General features: G+C 40.9%; 1 protein-coding gene across 16 annotated transcripts in view; it reads right to left on the bottom strand.

The window, feature by feature from the left end:
* Mpdz (multiple PDZ domain crumbs cell polarity complex component) overlaps positions 1–15,203 on the bottom strand; it is a 175,362-nt gene that overhangs the window by 89,388 nt on the left and 70,771 nt on the right. For 15 of the 16 annotated variants that reach the window (XM_052714985.1, XM_052714990.1, XM_052714983.1 and 12 more), the window contains exons 11-16: positions 9,351–9,534; positions 8,101–8,172; positions 5,218–5,324; positions 3,199–3,345; positions 2,210–2,374; positions 288–473 (exon numbers count right to left, since the gene is read on the bottom strand). In XM_052714985.1, the coding sequence (XP_052570945.1) occupies positions 288–473; positions 2,210–2,374; positions 3,199–3,345; positions 5,218–5,324; positions 8,101–8,172; positions 9,351–9,534 (861 nt within the window). The remainder of the gene's footprint in view (positions 1–287; positions 474–2,209; positions 2,375–3,198; positions 3,346–5,217; positions 5,325–8,100; positions 8,173–9,350; positions 9,535–15,203) is intronic. The other variant, XM_052714989.1, reaches the window with a different exon arrangement.

Here is a 15,203-nt window from a genome sequence, read left to right as displayed (position 1 = left end):
CAAATGACAAAAAGAACCCACTGTATTATGATACTCCTAAAAATCATTCTGTGTTTTGCTCAAATTCTTGAGCTGAAACATAAAATAGTTTAATAAATGTAACGATAAAAGAAACCTTTCATGACAAAAAAAAATCATACCAATTACATTACTATGCTGAGCAATTAATTTGAACAACTAAATGTCATTACGAACTGTAAAATAGTATTTTCTTGTTATCTGCTACCAACAATTTACTTTTAAAATATGGTATCCTTTCAGCAATTAGGAAAATAGGATCTATTTACCTGGTAGTCTAAAATGCTGAAGCCAAGGCCCCTGCTCCCTTTCTCCAGCTCTATGGACTGAATGCCAGCCTCCCACATGGCCAGTGGTGTTTGACTCTCCTCAGCATGCTGATCCACATCAGTCATTGCCAGCATGGGATCCTCTGTCTCTGAGGACCCAATGAACTCACCTAAATCTATATGAGGCTGAATAACAGATAAGGCATCTCTTATTTCAGAGGGAATAGCATTTGACACATGTACCAACACTGCAAAAAAAAAGTTGAGTTCCTGTATCTGTACAGAACAAAACATTCTCAAAAACCCATGTCATAAAAGGCCTTGGAAACAAAACCTGGAATTTCCTATATGCTTATTCAGTGGTTATGCATCTGTAGTATGGTTTACGGGTGAATTTCCCTTCTTGTATAAGTTTGAATCACCTCTACATGAAGAATAAAAAGAAGTGTTTTGTTACTAACTAAAAAGAACTCATGATAAGTAAGATAAATTCAAGGAAATGTAGGTATGTGTATAGTTTTGTGTTGCATGCAAGTAAGGTCTCCAGAATACATAGAAATAGGTGGATTAAGTAAGGGAGACATTTACAGACACTTGACACAGAAACTGGACTTCAAACATTAGCTTCTCTCAAGAAAAACAAGTCAAAGTGAAATTGGCCAATCCAACCCTATTCATCTGTATGAACATGCAAATTTTAAAAGAAGGTGTTTGTCAGAATAAAATTCTAGTTTGTGTGCTGCCTTTGCTTTTGATATTCTATTGCACTGCCTAGAGCCATGGACACAAATCTCCTTCCCCTGCCCTCCTGGGACCATCCCATCGACACCACGTGAACATGTGCATGAACGTACATGGCTCAGCCTTCAAGTGGCACACAATTTAGAATACTGCTTCTTGTTCTGCCTTATTATGATGTTAAAAATAAACTATGTACTTTATCCTTCTAAGTATAAAATTATTTCATTGTACTGAGTCCTTCAGGATAATGTAAATGGAATTCCTTCCTCCTGAGAACTGACTAGGGTCCTATGCTAAATGTGTTCAGCACATCTTCCAAAAAGGTGATTTCCTCTGAACACTGTGATACAAACAGATAAGAATATACAGACAGGAAAATGGATATCACAGAAAATTATTTGATGTGAAGTATGAGTTCAACTTTCTTACATTCTCACACTAAAATGCACAAATAAATTAAAACCTATATATACACTGGAATGTATCCTTCTATATTTTACCTAGTCACTAAATGGTTAAATGCAAACCAGAAACACCTGGGTAGGTATATAAAAGTATGTTTTTCCACCTGTCCACCATACACACTATTTGCATACTTCTGTCAACTAAGACAAAACTAGTCAGTGGGAATGCTGCAAGAACACAGTTACCTACTATCAAATACAGAGTATGCAGTGGTACCTACTGTCAAATACACAGCATGCAGTGGTACCTACCATCAAATACACAGCATGCAGTGGTACCTACCATCAAATACACAGCCTGCAGTGGTATCTACCGTCAAATACACAGTATGCAGTGGTACCTACCATCAATACACAGCATGCAGTGGTACCTACCATCAATACACAGTATTCAGTGGTATCTATCATCAAATACACAGTATGCAGTGGTAACCAGTGTAACTACTTTAACTGGAAGAGAAAGTCTCCATGAGGTGGTCATCCTCCTAACCTACATTTTACAGAAACAAAAACTGAAGTTCTGAAAGGACAGGTGACTTGTCTAGTTAAGCATCAATTCTGATTCAAGCCCAGGGCTGTGTGACTTCTAAATCTATTCTATAAGCATAGACTATGTGAAAACAATGAAGTATTAATGAAAATAAAAATCTTAACATTTGAACATTCCTAAGCCTTGCCGTGACATGTTCAAATGAGCCTTGTTTCTGCAAGTGATACCTTTTCTGTTAGTTCAAGTTCACTTATGTCCAGGCCATCCAAGTCTGATGCGGCGTTGGGTGGCACAGTTCGGCGGCAGCACACCATTGTCACATCTATAGGCAATTCTTTTAAAATACTGACCACATCTTGGTGATTTTCTCCAAGCAAATTGATACCATTCACCTGCAGAATAACACACATGGTCCCCATAAGATAAAGTTTCATAATACAAAGAAAAATGAGAGCACCATTTTTCCATGAACATAATTTCACTATGGTGATGGCTGTGGTTCTGCTGTGCCCAGTACGACATTTAGACCCTTGTGAGTACTACCTAACAGGGTCTGTATGCACAGTTAGAGTCTTGCTGTAACTGGAGCTTCTCAAGCACTCAGGGCAAACGCCTTAACTTATCCTTAGGGTTGATCTGCTAGTGTATGGTAGGAAGAAAGAATAACAGTATTCCCAAAGGATGTAGTAGAAAAGACTGTAAAGAATTAGCATTTAATCAATTTACTAAAAAAAAAAAACCTAAAAATGGCATATATAGTATGTGAAACCAGTTTTAAAACTGAGAACAAAAATTTTTCATTTTTTTTATTTCTACATTTAAAAAACATTGACAGATTGCAGAGAAACAAATACCAGTAGATAGCTACCGAGTGATAAGAACTGAGCGAGTGGGGACAGAAAGGACACACGCACTGCTGCTACTCTCTATGGAAGCATATGAAAGTGCTGCCTATTCTAAGAACTGAATACACATTGAAAAACTGTCAAAGCGAGTTTCATAGTCTGGTTTGGAAGCTAAACCAGCATAAAACACAACACAACAAATACCACCACAACAGAATGTACAGAACCAGATCTGTAGTTCGGTGTCCACACACAGTTTTGCTATTTCAGCTTTGGGTTGACTTTAAGATTTAGTTATTCATCACCATTAATTCTCCAGCAGCCTTTCCCATCTTGTATCTTTAGAAAAAAGGGAAATCAGAGCTCCTCACTTCCAATAGCTCATCTCCACTGAAGAGCTTCCCACTGTGTCCCACAGGGCCTTCTGGAAGAACAGATCGGATGAAGTGGTGGCCCACTGTTGCTTCCAGACTTATCCCAAGTCCACTGTTCTCACTGAACTTGCTCACATGAGCCACCTGAAATGAGAAAAATCATTACTCTAACATGCTTCTGGTTTTTTTTCTACTCATGTAAATATTATAAGTTCACACACCACCCCGCAAAATAGTCAAATTTCTCACAAAACTTCAAAAATCTTATTGTAAGCTGCATATCATTGGAGAGTTGCCAGTGGAAAATACTGATGTCTAATAGTTTCACAGACCAACAAAGACTAAAGGGAAGTGCCCAGCCACAAGCACTCAGGACCATTTCCAGGGCCTACTGAGAATGTAGTAAGTAGTAAATGGGTAGAATGCAGGTAATGAATAAGAGGCAGGCAGAAACTACTAGAGACCCAAGGGAAGCTGACAGCCTGAAAAGCTGCATACTGCAGCTATGAATACCATGGGGTGCCATGTGCCGTTCCTCACAAACAAATTTCCCAAACAAGACCTTTCATATCTTAATGGTAGTTGGGGGAAGGTCAATATCAGAATGAAATCACCTGACTCTGAACTGTGATGCTGGGCAACATTCTTCTCAGCCCTGGAAACCTAATTTAGAGCTCACTTATTCTAAGAAACTGCCAGGTCCCCACTGATGTCGCCAGCCCTCTCTGCTACACCGCCCCTTTGTGATTATAAAGTACACAAAAGGCAAGGAGAAGGCACAGTTGCTCCCATTTACCTGAGCAAGGATCATAAATTACACGGTCCTGTCTTATAACACACATCTACTCTTAACAGAGTACTGGGAATATCATCCAGACAACAGGTGCACAAAAGGCATTAAAAGTTCAGTCTTGGTTCTGATCTAGATGAAAGGGCTTGTCAAGGGCCCCCTTATTCAATTACCACCTGAACAGCAGGTGTCTGATGTACATGCCAGCCACATTAATCTCACCCACAAAGTCAGTGCTAAATGAACCACTCTTCACCTGGATCCCATTGTATTCCTCTACAACTTAGAGTTATAATGTTCATGGCTATACTTATTTTTATTTAACTATAACTTACCTTGAGCTTTTAAAAGTAGGTATTGTTATGAAAGTAAGTGCAAAATTGAGAATACTGTTTAGCAATGAAGGTCGGTGCTACTTTTAATATATATTATCTGTTCTCTTTACCTTTTCTTACCCAAGGGTATATGGATATTGTACATATGAAAAATTATACTGCATGTAGTATTTTACTTTGCTTTTGAGTTTCCTGATATTTTAGTAATGTGTCAACTTTGTAACTTTTTAGAATAGCAAACTGTAGTATCTTAGCTAGATACAAACACTGTTGGTAAACATCAAACATTGCCATGACATCAGTGGTACGAAAAAATAAGCAGAACCAATCTATTACAGAAGATAAACACACGAGAATGATAAAAGGGATGAGGGATAGAGTATGGTGCACTTCTGTATGCCCAGCACTAGGGAAGTGGAGACCAGGATTTTAAGGTTCTCTTAGTCTATACAGAGAGTCTGAGGTCAGCCTGGGCTACATGAGACCTTGCCTGAAGTGATTTTTTTAAGAAGGAAAGAAAGGAAGGAAGGGAGAGAGGAAGAAAGGAAAGCAAGCCTACAACTCTGTCATGATAAACTTTAGCTTATTTGAAGTAAAGTGTCATTCTATTGTGGTTCTTTCTGTAAATCACATGCTTAAAAATCAGGAAAACCGTTCTTGTGTAGATATTACTTACACCACTCCCAGAAATATTAAAGGATGATGACACATGAGTTCTCAAGCTTACAAACCATGTATTTTGTTTTCTTAGCTACCATTACAGCCTTTGAAGAGCTCTAGACATTTGATTTCTCTCCAGGGCTCATTTCAATGATTATCTATCTTATTTTCACCAAGGATTTCCTGCCCACATAGGCAAATTCAGGAAACATGAAGAGCAAGCTAACCTACCACTATTTCATAGTTAATTCCCATAATTCTCTGCCACTTTGTCAGCAGGGCAGCCTCTTGCTGCACATCTTCTGTTTCTTCCAGCTCAGTTGACAACAACGGATACCCTGAAATAGTCCAAATACTGAAGTTATTGCCAGCACCCCAAACTCACCTTCTCCGCCTTTTGGAATGAAAGATCTAGCAAACCCTTTGTGTTACACTGTGTCAGACTCTTTAGTCAATGCATAGGTTCCTCATAGTTTACTGAATTTTAATGATCTAATTTAGACTAATGCTTGCATATGCAGCACTATCCTTTTTTAGTGGACACCTTTTAAATATGCAACACTATTCTTTTTAAATGGACACCTTTTAAGCTTTAACTAGACTTTTCATTAGCATCTCCATATATTATCTAACATTCATTAAAATGGTAAGGGCTCTGGGCTGCTCTCAGATACAAAAGTTGGTCTACTGATGATATTTGGTGATATTACAGTAAAATGTGTGGTCAGGAGAAAGGGGAGCTATGATATTACCTCAATCACAAACAATATCAATTGATAACATACAACTCCATGAATAATAGGACAATATAAATAAGAGTGAAACAATGAGAAACTGAGACTGTATATTAAGATAAAAGCCTGTTGTCAGAATGCCACTACTTAGCCAAAAAGGAAAGAAAGGCATCAAGCAAGTGACGGAAGTAGTTCCAAATGCAGATCGTGCAGCTGAAAGCTGGGAGTGATGAAGGAGCATCTCTGTGGGTCTCTATGTTCAGAAGAGCTCTTCAGCTGAGCTCCAGCTCCAATCTACAACATGTCTAACATCACTCCATGCTTACTCATAATGGCTTTCTTTTAAAAACCTCTATTCTCCTCCAGTCTCTAAATGAACTTAAAGAATATTTCAAAATTCAGATTTCAGCCAGCTGCCTTCTCTCTCTCATGGGAACTTTGAGCTCATCATGCTTTGGTTAATGATTCTGATTTTTTCTGGAGAAAATGGACAGAGTTGATAACCATTTTTAAAAAGGATTCAGGACAGCAAGTAATTTGCTCATGTGCAAAGTCCTAGGTTCAATCTCTAGCTTAGAGAACAAAGTAAAACAGGGCCAGAAACTATCCCTGTGAATACGTGTTTGCTCTTCAAAATTAAATTTAGTTCCATGAGGGGTGAGTAGGGCTCATAAGGAATTTTTAAACCAAATTCTGGGATCAGAGGTCATTTTGGAGTTCCCCAGTTAAATCATTCCTTTGTATTCACACAGCTCAACAAGAATATAATGTGGGATTATAAATGTAATGTGGGGAATCAGATGACACTGTTGAGATTCATATTCATCCAGCAAACCCAAAGCCATGCTGTTCTTATCTCCCCCCAGACTACACTTCAGAAATTTAAAAATACAAACAAAAAGTCACAGAGCCCTGCTCTCCAATCTAAATGAACAGTCAAGTGACTATCCTACACAGAGTCACCTTTCTGCAAAAGGGCAGTGGCATCCCACCCTGACAGGATGGACAGAGCAGGCACATTAGAACCATTTCCAGGTTACTGATTTATTATTATTATTATTTGTTAATAATTTAAGGACTCCTGATTGTAAGTTTGGAGGTGCCGACCACCAACTGCCCTTCCACATACATATGTAAATTTCTCATTAGCTGCCTTTCCCATAGCAAAACAGATGATTCCGAATCTTTAACATAACCCCTCGTGCCCATCTTCACTTCCTATTTCAAGTCATGTTCTAAGTATTTTTATCCTTTCCCCCACTCCTGATATTCACTTTAGCCTAAGTATTTTCTTTACTAATTAGTGTAAAAATGGCAGAATGTAATTAATATGTATGAACACTACACATTTTCCTTCCAGGATATCGTTACATACACAAAAATCTCTTTAAATAATAAAAGTAAACTAAAACTTTCGGCAGTTGAAGAAATGCCATAATGAAACCACAGACACACTGAAGAGGCTTCAGCGTACCTGCTGAACAGCAGAATCCACACTGCTAGAGAGGAATGGTTCCATTTGCTCAGAGGAGTTAAGTCACCAAATACCCAAAAATAGGACAGGGGAAATAGGCAGGAGGCACATGGCATATCTGGTGTGAAATATGTTAAAACAAGGGATCCTAGGAAATCTACAGTAAGAAGAATGCTTAGACAGGCTTAACAATTTCTCTGCAGAACTGCTTTCAAACCAAGTCCTTAACGTTAAAACTTGCAACCCCTGAAAAACTGAAATGTAAATATCAGCCTCCCCAAAGAGACAGTTCATGCAGAAGTGGTAGTATGTGCCTGAAATCCAGCACTCAGGAGCCTAAGGCAGACAGGTCGTGAGTTCAAGGCCAGCCTGGGCCACATAGCAAGACTCTGTCTCAGAAAACAATCATCACAACAAAAAGCAATTATTTCATTCCAAAAAATCTAAAAGAGTCTCCATGTTTGTTTTTTATATAATTTATATTTTACTATTGTTTCATAGTTGGGTAGAGACACATCAACTATATATAAACACTAAGTTAAAACTACATACACTACCAATTGTTGCCTCAAGAGTAGTTCCGGTGGATATGCCTGTACGTGTGTGTGTGTGTGTGTGTGTGCATGTATGTGTGTGTGTGCATGTATGTGTGCACTCATGCCCATGTACACATGTCAAAGAACAGACTGATTCAGCAAGAAATTTAACCAACTATAAATGAATTATTTTAATATGAAGAAGTAGTTAGTCCTATTGACAAATCTGGATATCAACATCCTTTTCCTGAGAGGTTAGTAGCATATTTATCATGGTTTAGTAACTCACAGATTGTCATAAAGGCTTAAGCTCTTTGCAAACATCCTTTCTAAAACACAACAAACACTGAAGCCTGGCTCTAAGTGTTACCTTCTTCTTCAAACGGCAATATGCTGGGATTTTTCCTCATAGATAAAGACTCTTCATCTTTTTCATAATTTTCTTAAAGATAAAAATATTATAATAGTTATATCCATAAGATAATAAAAGCATTTGAATTTTTCTAAACCCACGTTGCTTGTTTGAATCACTGATTAGAGTCAATTTTAAAGAGACAAACTCCATAGTAATCATATGTGTTTATCATCATCCTGTATGTAGGCTAGGACTTTACTGAAGCCTGCCTGCCCATCTCCCAGGAATGTGTTACACAGTACATGGCACAAACATCAACAAACTCAATAGTGTGAGAAATAACAACTTCTGGCCAACAGCCTCACATTGAAGATTATTTCAGTAATTTGTAGGGGGGTATCCATGGATCTCAGCTTATGAACGGCATTTGCGTTTGAATTTGTGAGTGTGAGCATAGATGTGTGTCTTCACGTATATTTAGATGCATGTGTACACGCTTGTGGAGGCCAGAGACCAAATTTAGATGCCATTCTTCGGGAGCTGGCTAGCTATGCTTTTGAGACAGTGTCTCTCCCCAGGACCTGGAATGTGCCAAGTAGGCTAGGTTAAAGATTCCCAGGGATCCCCAGGTTCTCTTGCCCTCTAGTGCTGGGATCACAAACAAGCTGCCACACTCAGCTACTATTATGGGTGCTGGGGATCAAACTTGGGTTCTCATGCTTGAGTAGTAGGAACTCTACCAGCAGACACATCTCTAAAACCCTGTGGGTGGCATTTCTAGAATTCAATCTGATAATTTAAGGAGATTCTGTGCAATTAGTTATCAGTGTCTCAAATAAAAATTCAAACATGGAATGGAGAGATTATTCAGTGGGCACAGCATGAGAACTTGAGTTTGAATCCCCCAACCCCAGGTAAAATTGTGCAGAGTAAATTGGGTCTATAATTTGAATGTTCCTATGGTGAGATGAGAGGTGGAAAGAGGAGATTCCCAAGAAGCTTGTGGGCTAGCTAGCTCAGCCATATACCATGGTGAACAACACAGAGACCCATCTCAAACAAGGGAAAAGAAGACTGGCACCTGAGGCTGTCCTCTGACTTCCATAGGCATCCTGCACATGCACGTGCAGCACATGCATACACACGCACATACACACTTTCTAAAAGCATCAAACAGAACTGCATCCCCCTGAAGTGAATACTTTAGAGTTAGGAGAAAACGCTAAGTCTAAGTGAGACTTAATTCCAGGTCCAATCGGAATTACCTTTGCTTACAGTGGCACTACCAGGTGGCACGTCCACATCTTTTGAAGTGTCTTCTCTAGAGGTGAGTTCTGCTTCCTGTCTTGCTCCCTTCCTCATTAGTGTCAGGCGCACTGTCTGTCCTGTGTGACGTAACACCTCCACTGCTTGCTGATTGGTGAAACCTTGAAGGTTGGTGCCATCTACCTGTAATAACAAGGCACATTAAGAATTAACAGCGCTTTTGTACCACTAATTCACAAAATGGATTTATTGCTTAGTACTGAGAAAGGGGCAGGGAATGGACATTTCTATAACTAGGAAGTGGACACAATGCCCTAGCACACACTTAGTGTCTAGGGGCAACGATGGTTTGCTCAGAACTTTTCTGCGGGAACCTCCGTTGATTTCTATAGATTCTGTGGTAGAGTTTCAGGGTGTGACTTTTAAAATCATTTCTCTAACTCCCTAGGTGATCCTGATATGCAGTCAAATTTGGAAACCAGCACTCCAGGGGATCAAGACACAGAAGGTAGTGAGGAAAGCTCACCCCACACCCTGGCATGTACCTACAGTCCTTCACATGGTCTGTGAACAAGGGAAGCGAAACATTCGGCACTCACATATTTATTAGATGAATAGAAAGCTATGAGATCCAGACTAGCATCCTCCACCAGTGTAGCCTAACTACAAAAGTTTCTGAAAGGATATATTAAAACCTCAAATTTAACATTTAAACCCATTTGCTTTATTTAAGTGTAAATAAGTACATAGATGCATAGACACATCTGTTGTCTACATGTAACATATATAACAATACATGACATCTGAACGTACAGAAGAGAAGAAGGCAACAGAAGAGGAAATGAGTAATTAATTACTTTTTCTTCTAGTGGAAATAGTCAGTGGCACTAGAGACTGCCCTGTGGACGAGTCTCAAACTCCGATTCCTTAACTCTTGTGCAATCCCTGAGTTACACGGGATCCTGGACACGGGTACCTGACTCTGTTCTTCTCCACTACTGACTTTTCTGATTCCCTTTGGAAAGATTAGCAAATTAGAGTAATAAAGAAAAAAACTGCAACAGAATCCATAGCCAAGGAAGAAGAAAGGTTCCTACAGCAGTAACTGGAACACCTTCTGCTAGAAATGGTCTGGGAATGCAGGCTGAAGGCAAGTCAGCTGAATCTTCGTGTGCCTAACAGTGGCTCATCTGCTCAGAGAAGAAAGAGGGGGTTCCAGGCTGGGGAGATGGCACAGTTGGTAAGGGGTTAGCTGTGCCAGCATGAGGACACAAACTCAGTCCCCTAGAACCCCTACACATAAGCTGGGAACAGAACCAAGGAGACGGATTAGCAGACAAAGATGTTTTTTGTCAATTCTGACATCCTAAGTTTGATCTCCAAGACCCACTTAGTGGAAGGAGAGAATGGAGTCCTGCATGTTGCCCTCTAACCTCTGTATACCATGGCACATGGAAGGCACAGGAAGGGGGGTCCTTGGAGCTTGTTGACCACCCAGTATAGCCAAATCATCAAACTCCAGGTTCAGTAAGAGACTGACTGCCAAACTGTGGAAGACACTTGATTGACATCGACTTCTCTACATTTATGGGCACACATGTGCACCTACACACAAATGTGCGCACACACACACACACATACTGGAGGTGGTCAAAAGGTACATTAGATGCCAAATAGAATACAATTATACTTAAACAAAGATACATGAAAGTTTTCTGAATTTAAAAGATTTTAGTTTTGTGTGTATGTGTGTGTGTGTGTGTGTGTGTGTGTGTGTGTGTGTGTGTGTGTGTGTGTGTGTGTAAGCCAGCCCTGAGGGCATGAGAGGGACATAGCTGGTACTGCCTCATTGTGGTGGTGGGGACAAGAGAAAGATGTAGCTGAAATTTTCCTGGTCCTACCTGGCCCACGGTCAGGACAAGTCTCTCTCACCCACCAGTCCCACAGCCAAGTAAACACACAGAGACTTATATTACTTAAACTGTTTGGCCTAATGGTTCAGGCTTCTTGCTGAGTCCATTTCTATTTAACTATAAGTTGCCACATGGCTCTTGGCTTACCGGTATCTTAACATCTGCTTCTCATGTGGCAGCAGCTAGCAGCTTCTCCTGACTCAGCCTTCCACTTCCCAGAATTCTCCTCTCTCTTTGTCCCGCCTATATTTCCAGCCTGGCTACTGGCCAATCAGCACTTTATTTATTAACCAATCAGAGCAACACATTCAGAGCATACAGAACATCCCACAGCAGAAAGATGCCCCCCCCTCCGTCCCTACGGCCTCCAGCTGGCAAGAGAGTTGACCTCTTTACCAGCTGCAACACTCAGGAAAGTGGGGCTTGTACCTCATCTGGGAAGCACAGCAGAGCCAACCCTGTTAATAGGGCACAGGTGAGTTGGCCCTGGGAATATAAGCATGGGAGACCTAGCCCCACCTCTCATCTGCCATATGGTGGCACAGGCTGGGGAGAGTTGCCCTCCCCACCCCACCCCCATCAATGCCTGAGATAAGTAGAACTGGCCCTGAGATCACAGGAGAGGAGGAGTTGCCCCCTACCTACCTACCTGCCTACCACCTCCTGCAACACTTGGGGGAGCAGCCCTGCACCTCACCTGGGCAGCACAATAGAGCCAATCCTGTTGGCAAAAGTGGGAGTGAGCCAGCCCTGAGGGGAGAGATGGCCCCCTCTACCCCTTGCCCCTCACCACCTTTGACAGATGAGGAAGCTGACCCTCCCCCTTACCAGCTGGACCTCAGAAAAGCCAGCCCTGTTCTTGGCCTGGGCAGCACAATAGAGTTGACCCTGTTGGCAGAAGTATGGGTGAGATAGCCCTGAGGGTGTGAGAGTGGAAAAGCTGGCCACACACCCCCATCCACCTGTGGTGGCAAGGGTGAGGGAAAGATGCCCACCTTCCACCTGCCCCTGCCACCAGTGGTGGGTGAGGGAGCTGACCCTCCCCTTACCAGCTGCAGTACTGGGGAAAGTGGAGCCTGTACCTCGCCTGGGCAGCACAGTGGAGCTGAGCCTATTGATGGGGGAGCAGGTGAACCACCCCAAGAATGTGAACACGGGAGACCTGGCCCTACCCTTCAACTGCCATATGGTGGCATGGGCAGGGGAGAGATGCCCCCCCTACAACAACACCTGAGGCAGGTGGGAGAGCTGCCCCTATCTCCCACCAACTGCAACACTCAGGAGAGCAGGCCAGCACCTTGCCTGGCAGCACTATAGAGCCAATCCTGCTGTCAGAGGTGTGTGGGCGGGGGGAGGCAGGGGTTGGACAAATCTGAACACTGAAGACCCATGAAAATTCTTAAAATGCACAGAACTTTTCCTTTCAAGATTTTGGTCTATAACCAATTTTTATCACTCTTTCTAAGAAGTTTCATTAAGAAAAACCTTACACAAAACACCATTTGAGAAACTTCATCTAACTCTGGCCACTCTTGATTGCAGAAGAGCCATGGGGTCAGCTCTGCCTTAGTGATATGATACAGAGGAGAATATCAGAGGTAGGTACAAAGGCAAACCGCCTCTATTCATGAAAAGAGCACAACCACCACCATTTCAACATGTAATACAGGCTCCATAATTAGCAGGAGAAATTCTGGAGAAGAAATACCAAGCACACAGTTGAGAAAACCTGCTTCCTTAGCATACTCCATGTAGCTTGCCAAACCATCCTCCAAGAACCTATATCTACTAACAGAGACTGAGAATCTGTATCTATCACAGAAAAGGTACATTTGCCATTTCTCATTATCAATCATAATTCTATATTGGTTCTAACTATGTGTCACACTAAATAACTAATAGGAATTCTGATTTTATTTGTTGACAAAATTAGCTAACATTCTGAGAGGAAAAAAAAAGCCCTTTATCAAATAATTGTTACACAGAATGCCAACATGGAAGAGCATTTGGGGGGAAAACACTCGTACTTTCCTGCCCCTGTACTGTACACAGCGTAACACTAGGGGTCCACAGACAACAATCTGTAAAGAGCAAAATAGTTTAAAAGGCTTCCTCAAAATCGTAAATAATTTCTTAATCTTCTCAGCACCTCAATAACTACAAATTAAAAATAGACCATAGCTCCAATATTTGCTGTCAAAACAAAACCAGAACAAATAAAGGCTATAGTTGTAAAACTGCAACTAGGAAGGAAGGAAATACCACCAATTTATGGGAGGACCACAAGAGGGTGACACGTTGCACTAAGTGAACACATGGTCAAGAGCACTGCACAATGCTTCCCAGGGGTTAAGGCGCTTCTAAATTTGAAAAGAATTGCTAAAAAGTAAAATTAGAATATGGATGACAGTGAAGACAGTCTTATTAAAAGAAATATAAGACAGGCAAAGTACACCTCCCCTTTGTGAGTACATTTCTTTATCACCTTCCTTGGCTAAGAGAAGTAATCTTTGAGGGTCACTCACATAAGAACAAAGATAATGACAACCTAGAGGCAAGTTACTGTGAGACTTAAAAATCTGTAATAAACCTACTCCCTCAGTAAACATTTCCCTAATTAAAATACACTAATACAGCAAGTCCTATACCAGCTACTTTGAGGGTCTAATGTGGTTCTCTTAAGGGAAATTAAAGGGGCATTATATTCTGCCTTAAGGTAATGTAGCTGAATCAAGAAGCTCTCTAAAGGACGACACCAATGGATATCCAAAATGGATTGAGAAAAATCCATGAGCCTCAAACCTACACAAAGAACCTATAGGCAAGTGAAGAAAGCTGGGGGCAGGAGAGGAGAGGAGAGAATTGGCTGTCCAGTACCAAATGGCCAGTCCTGAAAACATACATACAAGTAACACTGTATAGACTGAACAGATTATATTTGGAAATACGTATATGTGTGTGTGTGTGTGTGTGTGTGTGTGTGTGTGTGTGTGTGTGTGTATGAATAACAATAAGTAAAAAAAAGAGGCATAAATTTGAAGGAGAGGAGGGGTATATGGGAAGGTTTGGAGAAAGGGAAGGGAAAGGAAAAATGACCCAATTAAATTATAATTCAAAAATTTTTAAAAAGTTTGCTAAACAATTAAACAGAGCTATCATTGCTAAGATCCAACAACTCCATTCCTTAATATATACAAAAGAAAAGTGAAAACACATCCTCATAAAACCTTGTACAAGACTGCTCACAGCAGCATTAACTCTACCAGTCAACAAGTGCAAACACCTCTCATGGTTGAAATGACTAATAGGTAAATGGGGCAAACTTACCCACAGTGAACTACTAACAATGAAAGGCAAAGGAAACTGACTCTACAACACAGACGGACCTTGAAAACACTCTGCTAAATGAAGCAGTCAGTCACAAAGTACCAAATCCTATGTGACTGGACGGACAGGAAATGACCCAGAAAAGGCAAGTCTGCAGAGACAGACCCCGGACTGCATAGGCCTAGGACAGCGGAAGCAGGGAGCAAGGAATACAGCCATGAAAATAATCAATACCCAACTGCAATGCTGAATGTCCGACACTGGAAGCATATGAACAGACACTGAATTATACAATTGAATGGTACAAATTATAGAATATATAAATTATTTATAATTCTGATTTGAAACACCATCTAGTAAGTTGATGTAGATAGCTGAAGGAATAAAAAGTAAACTTTTAACTCATTTATTGTGCTGGATTGTTTTCTGTCAACTCATTAAAACTTAGTCGCTGGGTGGAGGTGGCACACACCTTTGATCCTAGCACTCGGAAGGCAGAGGCAGGCCGATCTCTGAGTTCAAGGCCAGCCTGGTCTACAGAGTGAGATCCAGGACAGGCACCAAAACTACACAGAGAAACCCTGTCTTAAAAAAAAGAAAACGGAAAAAAAA

The sequence above is a fragment of the Peromyscus californicus genome, unplaced genomic scaffold (genome assembly GCF_007827085.1).
Source record: "Peromyscus californicus insignis strain IS unplaced genomic scaffold, ASM782708v3 Scaffold_5__1_contigs__length_169319896, whole genome shotgun sequence".
Taxonomy (NCBI): domain Eukaryota; kingdom Metazoa; phylum Chordata; class Mammalia; order Rodentia; family Cricetidae; genus Peromyscus; species Peromyscus californicus.
The sequence above is the reverse complement of the archived record's forward strand: the minus strand, read 5'-3'. Positions and strand labels throughout refer to the sequence as shown.